The sequence below is a fragment of the Micropterus dolomieu genome, linkage group LG13 (assembly GCF_021292245.1).
Source record: "Micropterus dolomieu isolate WLL.071019.BEF.003 ecotype Adirondacks linkage group LG13, ASM2129224v1, whole genome shotgun sequence".
Lineage (NCBI taxonomy): Eukaryota > Metazoa > Chordata > Actinopteri > Centrarchiformes > Centrarchidae > Micropterus > Micropterus dolomieu.
Window position 1 is genome coordinate 2,027,430 of NC_060162.1, and position 14,106 is coordinate 2,041,535.

The 14,106-nt window shown below is 41.8% G+C and overlaps 1 protein-coding gene across 2 annotated transcripts in view; it reads right to left on the reverse strand.

Annotated features, from left to right (window-relative positions):
• Nucleotides 1-14,106, reverse strand: part of LOC123982332 (seizure 6-like protein) — a 55,229-nt gene that overhangs the window by 5,732 nt on the left and 35,391 nt on the right. For both annotated transcript variants that reach the window (XM_046067799.1, XM_046067798.1), the window contains exons 10-14: nt 12,724-12,920; nt 6,058-6,252; nt 4,899-5,090; nt 4,084-4,278; nt 1,455-1,569 (exon numbers count right to left, since the gene is read on the reverse strand). In XM_046067799.1, the coding sequence (XP_045923755.1) occupies nt 1,455-1,569; nt 4,084-4,278; nt 4,899-5,090; nt 6,058-6,252; nt 12,724-12,920 (894 nt within the window). The remainder of the gene's footprint in view (nt 1-1,454; nt 1,570-4,083; nt 4,279-4,898; nt 5,091-6,057; nt 6,253-12,723; nt 12,921-14,106) is intronic.

A 14,106-nucleotide genomic window follows, 5' to 3' on the forward strand; every position in this document is an offset into this window, starting at 1 on the left:
ACTCACTACTTTACACTGTAGCAAAGTGTCATTTCTTCAGTGTTGTCACATGAAAAGATATAATCAGATATTTACAAAAATGTGAGGGGTGTACTCACGTTTGTTGCCAGTGGTTTAGACATTAACGGCTGTGTGATTTGTTATTTTGAGGGGACAGTAAATTTACACTGTTATACAAGCTGCAAACTCACTACTTTACACTGTAGCAAAGTGTCATTTCTTCAGTGTTGTCACATGAAAAGATATAATCAGATATTTACAAAAATGTGAGGGGTGTACTCACGTTTGTTGCCAGTGGTTTAGACATTAACGGCTGTGTGATTTGTTATTTTGAGGGGACAGTAAATTTACACTGTTATACAAGCTGCAAACTCACTACTTTACACTGTAGCAAAGTGTCATTTCTTCAGTGTTGTCACATGAAAAGATATAATCAGATATTTACAAAAATGTGAGGGGTGTACTCACGTTTGTTGCCAGTGGTTTAGACATTAACGGCTGTGTGATTTGTTATTTTGAGGGGACAGTAAATTTACACTGTTATACAAGCTGCAAACTCACTACTTTACACTGTAGCAAAGTGTCATTTCTTCAGTGTTGTCACATGAAAAGATATAATCAGATATTTACAAAAATGTGAGGGGTGTACTCACGTTTGTTGCCAGTGGTTTAGACATTAACGGCTGTGTGATTTGTTATTTTGAGGGGACAGTAAATTTACACTGTTATACAAGCTGCAAACTCACTACTTTACACTGTAGCAAAGTGTCATTTCTTCAGTGTTGTCACATGAAAAGATATAATCAGATATTTACAAAAATGTGAGGGGTGTACTCACGTTTGTTGCCAGTGGTTTAGACATTAACGGCTGTGTGATTTGTTATTTTGAGGGGACAGCAGATTTACACTGTTATACAAGCTGTAATGACTCAGCAGTAAGAATCACAGTCTTCATTATTTAAAAAATAAATGTTTCCAATGAAATGTCCAAATAAAGTTCTAAGCATTATAGTACTGTCCTGTAGCCTTGTTCTTCAAACAAATGTTGTCCTGATGTTCACAACTCTGTTGTCACTTTGTAGTATTAAAGAGCATAAAAGAGAGATCCTGTGTATGTTCTCATTATCATAAGGATTTGTGTTGATCTGAGCAGATATGAGGTGTAACTATATATTGTTATTGTGCATCACAAGTGATGTTAAGCAGTAATCCAAAAGTAATGTAACTAGTTACTTTCAGCAGTGAGTAATCTAGTAAAATAAGGCATTACTTTATCATTTTTAAAAAAGTAACTAATAATGTGCAATCCATTACCTTTTTTGAGTAACCACCCCAACACTGTTTACCACAAACCTATTGCCACAACATGACCCTAGTGGTTTTGCATCTGGAGTCCAGAGGGAGTTGCCCTCTTTGCATGGCTGGTAGTCCAGCCATATGAACGTGAGCCTTACCGTGTGACGTAGACATAAGCCCCTCCGAGCAGCACGGACAGCAGAAAAACGAGGATGAAGATAGCCAGCGCTATGTTCCCTCCATCCAGAGTGGAGCCTGCAGTCGCCTCTGCAACTGACACATGAATAAGACAAGGTTAATTGAAGGCATGCTGTTATCAAGAGAACAAATAAAACCTCTAAAGGTCTGGTCACGGGTGGCTTAGCAAAGGTAGGTGGATGCTACAGGTAAACAAATGAATACAAACATGTGGATGGACAAACAGACAGTGGGCATGACCTCAGCAGGCAGGTGTTTGCTGATGCAGGCAGAGCGGACAAAGAGAGGTGCTTTTATTTTCTTTGGTTAGTTTCAGGGTTTTGTCAGTGGGTCTTTTCAGCCCACAGCATCAGAGCACACCAACACACACAGAGAGACTCACCTTCCAAAGCATGGTTGCCAAAGCAGTCATGGTTGGCTGCAAGACATCGTTCTGTCAGTCAGTGCATAGGAACATTTGTATTGTAACAAGGCTGCTTTGAACTGACCGTTCGCTAATCCCCCCTCCCCGCTCTCACACGCCACATATTCATTCATTCCTAAAAAAGACTTTTGTGTGAATCCTGTGGATTTCTGAACAATTGTTTCTGTGCTGCTGCTGCTACATTTATTTTATTTATGATTAATGATTCTTATAAGTTCTTTTATGTTTCATGTCCATAGATTTATTTATTTCAGATTCAAGAGCAGGGAGAATGCACACTAATAACACATACATGAATGTATAATGTGCAAGAATTAGCCAGAAGGGGATTTTACATCTTCTGTCCTGGTGCTAATATGTCACCCTACAAAGATAAATGGATTAAGCCATAATAAATCCATGCAGATATAGCCCAATACAATAACAGTTATTATACTAAAACTGTTCTGCATCTGCTCAGTGTTGTACCGCTGTTCGATTCACACTACAGGATTTCAATTTCAATACTAGAGACTCTGATCCAGGGTCGAACGACAAGTTTCCGGTGTGATACGGTGTGCAACGGGCTTTGAGGTGTGTTTTCTCTCATTTGGTGGGTGTGTCAGAGGTGTTACCCAATCAGCAGCGACGTGTTATGTCGTGGTATTAAAAAGGCAGTGAAGTGCAGGAGACGTCTTTCACCAACGCTGCCTTCTACGGATACTGAGGATACGGTACTTCGACCACATAACCAGCGAGGAGTTCCTTAGACGAGGCAAGCTGCCCGAGTTAAGCGTCATTATCGCACGCCGTCGCCTAAGGCTCGCCAGACACATTATCCGCATGAATGACAGGCGAATCCCGAAGAAGTCGTTTCGCTGGGTTCCAGAGGTGAGAGGTGTGAGACCAGGGGAGATTAAAGCCCATAGGCCTCAGTGAAGAGGTGTGTTTTAAGCTGGGTTTTAAAGGTTATTATAGAGGAGGCAGAGCGGATGGCAGGAGGAAGCTTGTTCCAGAGAGATGGTGCACCGACACAGAAAGCTCTGTCACCAAATGTCCGGAGCCTGGAGTTAGGGACAGCGAGCAGGTCCTTGTCAGAGGGATGAGAGAGTGTAGGGATGGAGTAGATCTGTGAGGTACTGAGGTGCAAGTCCATGGAGAGATCTGTACGTCAGTAGGAGGATTTTATAGAAGAAGAAGACACAACAGGGTGATCGAGGCACCACCATTTCTGTCGTAAATAAACGTTTTTGCAACGTTTTGTCGGCTCTGAACTCGACCGAATCTGCAAAATGAGTGCAAATGTACATCCACAAAAGTTTAAAAATTGTGACGCCCTGTAGAGTATTTGTAAGCCTCGCTCTCATTCGTAGTGCTGATGCTGTGAGCTGAGGTCACAGAGCTCTCTGCTAACTTACGACCCTCTGTTTCCCTACACAGGCTCCACCTCCGCCTTGGTTTCTGGACATGCTGTTTTAGTTGCTCTTATTGTTTCTTGCACATTACAACACCCTTGCACACATTTTCCATGCATCCATCATCCTGCCCTGACATGACTGAAACCACTAATGTTCATACCTCATACTTTATCACCTTTACCTTGAAACAAGTCTTAATTTGGCTTATTTTGATTTAAATAAAAAATATTTTGTTAAACGTTTACCGTGGTGTGTCTCCCTTTTGTCGTGACCTTCTGAGCCACATCACAACAAATTAAAGATTTGCCCTTTCGAAGTGTCAACGTTTCAAAACATTTGCACCAGTTCATCAACATTTAAAAGGTTTCAAACCTGGAAAACAAACTACTACAACGGGAGAACAGTAACACGTGTGAAAAGAGTTACAAAACGTTTGCAGGGATAAGATTAGATTTATCAAAACTATCTTTTATTAGATTTAAAGCTTTCAAACCTTTTTTTTCAGTTTCTATATATGACACTATATTCATCCCGTACCCGACCCTTCAATCTTTAAATGCTGTAACTTTGTGCCTAGAGCTATGATTGGACAATCGCCGTTTGGGAAGGTTGTTTAGCGAACGGTCATTAGCATGCAGGAGCATGATCAATCTGTATCAACAAGCATGGGGCAAAAAAGTCTTTTAAGAGTATTGTGTCCATGCACAAATCCAAAGGGAGCTTTTCATTCCACAAATTCATCAGAATAAAAGGCTGCAAAGGTCTCACCCCTGCAGAGTGGAAGCGGGCCGCTCCAAAACGACGGGTTTCCCAGGATGCATTTAATAGCAACCTCTCCAATGAGCTCGTAGCCTTGGTAGCAGACAAAGGTGAGTGACTCGCCGGGCAGGTAGAGCCTCTTGGACAGGATCTGGTAGCCGTTGTCAGGGAGGCCGGGGTTTTCACAGGAAACAGAATCCTCAGCTAGATGTAAGGAGGAAGAAAAAAAAGAAAGCTTGATGGCTCCTGTTGAGTTTCTCACCACGAATCAGAGGTTTTGCGTCAGAGCTCGACTGACAGATTTGACAGGCTCTGGCTGAGGTGACATGACTCATGGATAATCTCCACCCCCTCCTCCAGGTTGCTGAGGGCTGATTGGTACGGTGCGTTAGCATTGAATTTACATTTCAAACACTTCACACAAACATTAATATCCCTGAAAACACACGTACACACTATCTGCAGCAGATGAAGCGTCGTGTCTGGCATGCAGAGACGCTGTGATCTGTGTCAGCGGAGGAAAGAGAGAGCCAGGCGTTTTTTTTTCTCAACAAGAAATCACACAAACCCACTCATGTTAGATCGCACAGCCACAGGGAAAAAGCCTCTCATCTTCAGTTTACTGCCGCGCGCAACTGTCTATCCTGATGACAGGTTTCTGAAATCACAGGGCCGACAAATTACCCATAAACCACAGGACTCTTTCCGCTCACAGGTTTGATATAGCAAATAAAATAACTATTATCTTTTCCAGGTCGGTAAAAACAACTAACTCTCATGTGTCGTCTTCTTTTTTGCACGTCAACAGACTTTCTGATACTCACAAACACAGTGAGGCAGTCGAGACGTCCACACGGGGGTCCCTGGCTCGCGGCCGTAGCAGGTAATGGTGGCGCCGCCCTGCAGGATGAAGCCCGGGTTGCAGCTGAACTGAATGGTGGTCCCGACCAGGAGTTTAGGGTCGGACAGAGACCTGGTGGAGTGATCCACATGGCCGGGATCTGAACAGTACATGACTGAGAAAAATATATACGTTCAGATTTTCTCATTCATAACATCACCTACTTAATATTTTGTCAGTAAAATAGCCGACAATCACACAACGTACATGACACGACAAAAAGGATAATCATTTTTAAACCTATTTTCACACATGTTGGTTTTGAAATGATCACTCCGTACACAAATAATCTGTGCAGTAGATGTTTCAGCCGGCAGCTTAACCGGCTGCAGTGGCTGCAAAGTATTCCTTCAAGGCAATTGCGCCGTCTGAATTACCGCCTGTGGAAACGTGAGTCAGAGTTGGAGAGAGGAGTTTGTTGTGTAGGAGTACCATTAGAAAATAAAGTCTTGCTAGCAGTTCCTCTTCGGTTTCCACCGACGTCTTCCTGCAACAACTCGCCTCTCGCGAGGTTTCAGACAGAACTGTCTTTGAGCGAGACTCCAGTTTCCTGTTAAGAACAAAGGGGGTCACCCGGAGTCCCTCGTTGGGACACCTGGTGTAACAGTCTGAGCCTGTCGCTGGCAACAAGAAGCTCTTTCTGTGGACGCCGTTTTGACTGAATGAATTCTACTGCACGGATTCAAAACTTTCTGTACCTACTAGTCATTTCAACACCGACATGTGTGCAAATAGGGCCCAGGTTTAAAAATACAAAGGTTACACTTAGTTTATTTATTATGGGTCATTAATATATAGATATAATTGTATGAACCCTGTGGGTAGGCTCTGTTGTTACAGCAGCTAATGACAGAGAACCAGATAGAAACGATCAAAAGGGTTTCTAACATGAAACACCTGAACACCAACTCTACTTTTAAATGTTTTTGCTCCTGTGAGGAGAGTTCATCCTGAAAAGAGTGTGCATTTGCTCAATGAATTTGGTGGCTATTTATATATTCATATATTCGCTCGCATTCAGTTCCAGTTAATGAACTGGACCAAATCTCACACATACACATTTAGGCAGACGTGGAACTGACTCTTTTCACAGAAGGGGGGCTGGGAGCTCCAGGTGAGGTCTAACTGGCAGGTGAGGGTCTCTCGTCCCACCAGGTCATAACCGGGGTCACACTGGTAGGTGATACGAGCCCCTCGCACCAGTGCAATGTGGGATGTCGTCTTCCAGCCGTTCTGGATCTCAGGCAGGTCTGGACAGGAGTCGTTTCGGGACACCTCTGAGATTTAAAAAAATAAAATAAAGGTTGATTAATGGCATCGGTTCTCGTGGTCCAGGTTCGGCTGCAGTGAAGAGCTTCCTCTTCCTTTCACAGGGTCAAGAAGAAAACAAGATAAACAACACTACATCTGATCTGAACATGATTCTGGCTCTCTGTGAGGAAGAAATCCATCGCAGCACAGAGGACTGGTGGACTCATTGTGCGATTACTTGGCCGTGTGAGGGATGGATTTCGTCTGTGCTGGACAGTCTTCAAATATCATCTCTCCAGAGCGTATCCACTCTGACAAGGACAGTTTTCCACATGAAGCTGGAGAAGCCTGTCAGTTTTTTATTCAGTCTCCCACTCAAACAGCCCTCAATACAATTATTACAAGCTGTCAGTTATCTGTCACAGGGGTGTTGATCTGCTACCCATAGCACGCACAGCTCGTACTGAACATTGGCACTGGACATAAATCAGGAGGTGCAGAACTGTCCAATGTAATAAGCTCTGCGTGTTCTGGGTACCAAGTCCAACTTTCATGCAGGAGACCAGAATCCACGTTGCGTCCACAACCTACGATTAATGTTTACCTTTCATTACCTGTAAACACACTACGTTACTTTTTTTGGCCACTTGAGGGCACCGGGAACAAGTTGTGAAGACAAAATCAACATATTATCACCTTAAAAGTTCATATGTTGCTTATCTGCACCTCCAGCAGGTACGGAGTTACATTTTTATTCTCTTAAAGTCGTGTTTGAGTCTCCTGATGAATGATGATAAAGGCAGACTGTCGTCGTTAGCTGGGAAAAGGGAATCAGCAGGTTTATACGTTTTATAGAGCGAGCAAATACACAGCGTGCTCTCGTTGGCTGCTGATCACCCACAGCCTCCTTATGGTAAGATTATGTCTTTAAATCCCTTACACAACACTATCATCACTCTACATCCCTCCCTGGTAAAGTTTTTGAGGCTCATGTTTCCACTCGTCCTGGTTTTACCGCGCCACTCAACGCTCCTCTCGTTTCGGATCACCTCGCTCTCTGCCTGATCCCCTGTCTGATTCTCGCCTATGAAACTGTCCTGCCCTGCATTCATTAGTTGCACCTGTTACTTGTTAGATTCTTGTTGGATCCTAGAGTATTTAGTTCACCAGGGGCCGTATTACAGAAGGTTCCTATCTTAAGTCTGAAGTTAAGTCTAAGAGAGGATTTTTCTCAATTTGGTATTACTGAAGCAAATCCTAACTAACTAAATACTCTTTTCTCACCTCGCCAAGCTAAACGGCTTTTAATCGCTTGTCATTTTTTTTAAGAAACATACACTGAAAATGGGTCAGAAACAACAACTATCATTGAACTTCAAGTCAGATGACTTAGAGGTGTTGGCAACCTCGGCGAGAAATCCACATTCACGTAACGCTTAGCCTATCTGGGGAGATTAAAGACAGAGAGTGGGCTAAAACAGCAGACACAGTCACTGCCGCGTATCACCGGGGTGAAGTTAGCATAATATTCAACATTCGTCGGTTTTCGCGCCTGTTACATTCAAAATCTCCATTTCTTTTCCATTTCATTTCATTGATTTTGTGAAAGCAGTAAAAGAACCATGTGGATTAAACGACTTAGCAAACACTACCCAGTGGAAAAGTAAAAGTTAGGACAGCTTAACAGTCAGGAGAGTTTATTTAGGATTTTTTCTGTAATACATTTTTCTTATCTAAAGTTAGGAAAGGAATCTTGGCAACTGTTAATCTGTAACGGCCTTTTTCCTAAATCATTTCCTAACCCTTATTACCACGGTTACCAAGCAGTTAGGATAGGATCTGTCGGTTAGGAAGTTTCTGTAATACGGCCCCTGGCTCCCCTTCCACTTTCATGTCTGCATTTCTAATTCATAACTTCGATCTTTTGGGTTTTTTAACTCTGCTTTAGTTGCTGACGTTGTCTTAGCGTTAGCCTCCCTGCCACACTTGTGTACCTGATTCATCCCGAGGTTCCCCGTTTCCGGGGTACTCCTACCTCAATCTCGAACAATGACGGGTTTTTAAAGCTTTCAATACTTTAATGTGATACACTACTTGGACGAGAAGCGTCTCAACTGTGAATTTATCAAAACCAATGATGCCCAAGTGAAATAATTTACAACCCCAAGCAAATATATAATATAAGGCCTGGTGATGAAGAGGTTACGGAAACTATGATCCTCTAATCTACTTCCTGTTTCTGAGGCGTGCTTTTGGGTCCACTGTCCGTCATCCCCCAGTCATTACAGATAATCCGTTTTAGATCGGGACTCAGACCCAATCAGCCCAGTCTTGGTGTGCAGCCAGCATTAAGTCCAGTATTCTGTCACTTTTAGCTCTGTGTTTGGTCTCCACCAGCTCCCGAGGAAAATATCTGGCTCTTTGGCTGCTAAATGCTCCACTGTGTTCACCAGTGTGGACAGGGTTTCTCTAAACAGCTGTTGAGAATGAATCAAAACAGGCAAAGTTTGGGGCTGGGAAACCAAAGCAATGAGGTGAAAGGTGCAAAAATTGCAATGCAGAGCTGAGGGAACGGATCAGGTGATAACGAGTTTGTCTCTACGAGGAAACTCCTCTTGCGTTACTCGTACTCATTAAACCTCAAACTATAAAGTATTGCATCTTTAAAGAGGCTGTCTCAAACTCCCAGTAAACTAGATGCTCTCAGTTGCGTAAGTTTTAATGAGTGGAATTAGTGTTACTAAATGAAAAAACACAGAGGATGTGTGTTTTGCGTCTGATTCATCTGTAAGATATCTGAGAAGACCTCACGCACCAGCGTGAACTGATAACAGCAAAGCAGCAGGAGGCTCAGACCAACAGCCTCTAATCGTTCTGACGATCCTTCTGAATCAAGAATTCTTCAGATCTTTAATTCAAAGTGTGCCGCTCAAACCTTCTTGCCATCTTATCTCTTATCTGTTTTAAAGTATTAAAATCAATGGAGCTTCAGAATTTAATAAGGCCCACAGCCAAGAGAGCGGAACAACCCTTCCTTCAGATCGATCAAAAAATATCTTTTTATTTTAATTACCACAAATGGAAACAAAAAACAAATAATCAAGTCAAATAAGTCATCAAAAATAAGTTTTTTGTTGAGCTGGTAGGTCAAAACAAGTTCACTGATAAAATGGATCATTATGAAAAATATGAAGAAAATACTGGGAGGGTATCGACAGCTGATAGTTAGATGAAGACTCAACGTCCACTTCTTTCACACAGGCTACGTTCCCACCCATCTGTCAGAGGAAGACATGCATTGTGGGTAATAAAGGCAGCAGCTTTTGACAAAGACGAAGAATGAGTGGAATAAAAAAGACAATGTCTCTGGTTCTGCTGCATTTTGATGCTTCTTTAAACTAAACCTCTTTATCTTAACCTTTATGAAGAATATTACATTCACAAATACAACATTTCAATATAAATCAAACATTATACTGAAGCATTATATAGTCTGAAGAATTTAAATCAGTTAAAATGTATAAAGTCTTAACTACTTTTCTTTAATGCCTTGGTTGCTTGATACGTGATCCCCCTCGTTTAATGTCGGCTATTTTGTTTTGGCTGAAGATTTTCAAATGAGATGAAATACAATTCAATAAAAACAACAGTTGTATTGAATTGTACTTTTTTTAATTAAACACAATATAACCTTTGGGCTACCTTGTTAAGCTGCGTATGGTGACAAGAAATGTTAGTGTAGTTTCTGAATTAAAAAATCCTACATGATGTTTTTATTTATGCATCTCTGAATAAATTCACCTTTGTTTGAACGCCTAACTCTGGTCTGCGTTTGAGTTCTGGTCACCGGTCCTGACAGTTACAGGAGTGAAATAATAAATCGGTGTACTACTCTGTGGAAAGGTAAGTTTCACTGTCTGAAAAATCACGTCGTACACTAAAGAAATTCCTGCCCAGAAACAGCGCTGCAGTTAAATCACATCAGCTGGAGATTACTGTCATGCGCCCTCACAGACGGTTTATGTTTCTCCCTCTTCATTCAAACATTTACAGACACATTAGTTGCTCTGTGGATTGAATAATATCTCAACTGTAAAATAGGCTAGAACAAAACAAAACCACCCCCGCTATCCACTCAGGCCAAGACGAAAATACAGAACATTAATAAAATGTACACTGTTTCAAGTCAGACACGTAAACAGGAACCTCCTGTTGGGACTAGAGTGTGTCTGCATATGTATATTTGATGAGCGATCGGGCAGCGCACAGTATTGCATTACACTGTACAATATAATAGGCCAACAGGGATTTGTAAGTTGAAGGATTCTAGATTAATTATTCATTCTCTATTGACTCGGTTCTCCTTCTCCGAGCAGAGTGAATGTGTGTGGTGGGTAATTTATTCTGCGCACACACACATATATAATCAAAGAGAGTAGCCTACGTATTCATGCTGTGTCTTCTTGATTTAGTCCTCTTGGGAAATGTGCGTGAGTTTGTGGTGTCGAGAGCGCGACAAGTAAATTGGACAGTGTGTCTCGGTGCGATGCTAAATTGGAGTCAGGTGCTGGGTACGGGAAGCACTGCACATCCCTGCGTGTGTGTGTAAAAAGGAGGAAGTGAGCTTATTTGGCTGCTTGTTAAACGCTGGGCTTGTGTCTAGATGAGAGCCACTGTGAGACGGTGAAACAAATAGGATGTGATTGAATAAGGGCAGAGGGAAATGAAAGGAGAGACAAATAAAGGGAAGAGGAGGAGAAAAGGCAAATTCAAACTGAACTGGAAAACTGAATCTATTTAAAGGAGAACGCTGCTGATGTTCTACAAGTTCTTCTTATTTCAACAAATCTAATGTTAGTCTGACTTCCTGTCTGTGGCTCTCAGCTCCAAGCTCATTGGTTCCTGGGTGGTAGGCAGGTGGAAGCGTAGCAGAAGGTCTGTGTGGATGTAAGTACCTACTTTCTGAGGCAGGCAAAATAAATATTATTCCTCCAACTTGTTTTATTGTTCTCGAAAGTTATGAAGTAACATTGGGTGGCTGGGAATTGGTTTGTCCAGTGATCTTTTCCCTGTCGTGCGTGATAACGTGCCTGGATATCCTCACGTCATGATAAGAGTTACAGGTTTCTTTCTGTTTAGAGTAAGATCAGGGAGGTAAGTTGAGATTGTTACCAGGGCTGGGCAATAAAACAATAATGATAATTATCGCAGTATCATTTTCCTCAATAAAAATATAATAAATGTTCAATATATATATATATATATATATATATATTAAAGTAAAAGAAATAATGATTTGACTTATATCGTGATAATTTGCGATATCGAATGATATGAAATGTTTTTATCGTGATAACATTTTTGGCCATATCGACCCAGCCCTAATTGTTACCTCTTAGATGTTGGAAAATGAGCACTACTGTACTCTGTCAGTAGGGATGAAGTAGGACCGAATATAATGAAAAACTTACTTTTTTTGAAAAGTAGATTCACATTTGTTCCATGTATTTTGCCATTTTTTTTTTTACCATTGCATAAGGTAAATAATCAAAATGAGCTTTTTACTCAGTGTTTCCCACAGGATTTGGAGAGACTATAGTGGGGGGGTCCCCAGAGGTTCCGGTAAAGTAAATTACATGCATTTCTGTGAATATAATCCAATTAATCTCATTTCCATCCTCTATAGACGCCTTATTTTAAAAACCGGACGTTGTCACATGCGTATCCTCCTCGCGCTAAATCCATCCAGTCCGACCCAGTTTGATAAATAATGTTGTATGTGGTTCTCGTGCGGCGTAACATGAAGACTTCACAGCCTCTCCTCAGGCAGCACTCTCATACTGCAACACTTGTCTTTGTAAAGAGACAAACTGACAGGATAAAGTCTCTAACCTGCCTGTCAGCTCGCTCTGGTCCGTTTCAGTGGATTTACCGTAAAGGCTAAGTGCTTTTTTCAGCCGATTAATTTCGGTGGCCGAACAGTCGGTGCATCCCTACACCTGTCTGTGTAACGTCTCTGGCTGCTTTGCCGCTGGGTTGATAAATGACTGCGATTGCGTGATCATGACCTGTAGACCTATGAGTTGCTGTGCTTTAGTTCTGTGCTTATCGTCACAGTGTCTCTCTCTGTGTCTTGATTTGTTAGTGTAAGCTGGTTAAGAATATTTCGGCTGTTGGGGGAATTCTGTGGCCGTAGCTTTGATAGATTTGGCGTTCAGGCAGCCACTGTCCTTGCTTTCAAACAAAGGGCCAAGGAAAATATCTGCACCGGTGTTTGTGGGCCAAGGGGACGAAGAATCAAACTCTGAAGCATGGTAACTCCACAGTGATGATCTTTCAGGCTGGTTTGAGTCTTTTAATGGGTTCTGTTGACAATAAGAAATTTATAGAATATAGACACATGATTTATCATTTAATTCATACTTAAATGTTTACCCAGTAACGTGAGAACAGGCCTTGGTCTTGCCGTTTGATGTCAAACTGTTTTGAACGCTCACCCATATAGTTGATGATGAAGCCCTCGCCCTTGCCGAAGACGAGCCCCGCAGGGTCGGAGTGGAAGGTGACGGTCAGGTCGGGGGTGGTGGAGGAGAGCTTGAAGGGGCTGCTTCCTCCGACGTACCGCCCCAGGATACGAGTCGTGACCTCATCGCCGTCAGTGATGGTCAACATGTCGCTGTCGCTGATGTTCAGTCTGAGGAGAGGGAGAAGTAAAGCCAGCGGTATCAGCTCAGAACAAGCTATGATGACTCAGTGCAGTCATGTCTACAGCCGGCTGTGTGGGAGACGAGATGACCTCAAAGGCTAAATGCTGCATTCATCCACAGGCGAAGTGTTTAACAGTCTGTAAACACAGCCGTGTCTTTATCGCCCCACAGAGACGCTTGTTTCACCACACTGCAGAGGCTTCTTAAAGATGCAGTTTGCACGGTTTTCACAAATGGAAATATCTGTAAATATGTTATTAATCTACCAAAGTAGACTGAAGTATGTTATTGGATCAGTGCTTGCAGGAAGTGTAGTTAAACCCATTTAATACCACAAACTTTTTTATGTAATGAATAAACATGATTTTCAAAGGAAATGGCTGATGATACTGAAACACTGGTTATTGTACTCATTAAATCTTGACTTTTTTTAAAGTTTACCTGACTTATTTATAATACAGTAACGCCCCTCACATTTTAGTAAATATTTGATTATATCTTTTCATGTGACAACACTGAAGAAATGACTCTTTGCTACAGTGTAAAGTAGTGAGTGTGCAGCTTGTATAACAGTGTAAATTTGCAGTCCCCTCAAAATAATACATCACACAACCATTAATGTCTAAATCGCTGGCTACAAAAGTGAGGACACCCCTAAGTGAAAATGTCCAAATTAGGGTGTACTCACTTTTGTTGCCAGAAGTTTAGACATTAATGACTGTGTGATGTGTTATTCAGGGGTCAGTCTTAGGACCCATTTTGTTTTCTTTGTATCTGCTTCCCCTTGGACATATTATCCATAAACATGGTATTTCTTTTCATATTTATGCTGATGACACACACATATACTTGCCCGTCAGATCCACAGACCCTGGAATGCTGAGTTCACTTAACAACTGCCTTTGTGAAGTTAAAAAATGGATGTCAAATAATTTCCTCCAGCTGAACTCAGACAAAATAGAAATCCTGGTCATCGGGTCCCAGCAGATGGCAAATCAAATACTGTCATCTGCTGGTTCCATAGTAAATCACATTAAGCCTGTGGCAAAGAACCTTGGTGTTTGGTTTGATAGTAATTTAAATTTTGAGCAGCACACCACAAAGCTTGTTCAATCATGTTTTTATCAACTTAGAAATATAGCAAAAATTCAATCTATGTTAACTTTTAAGGAC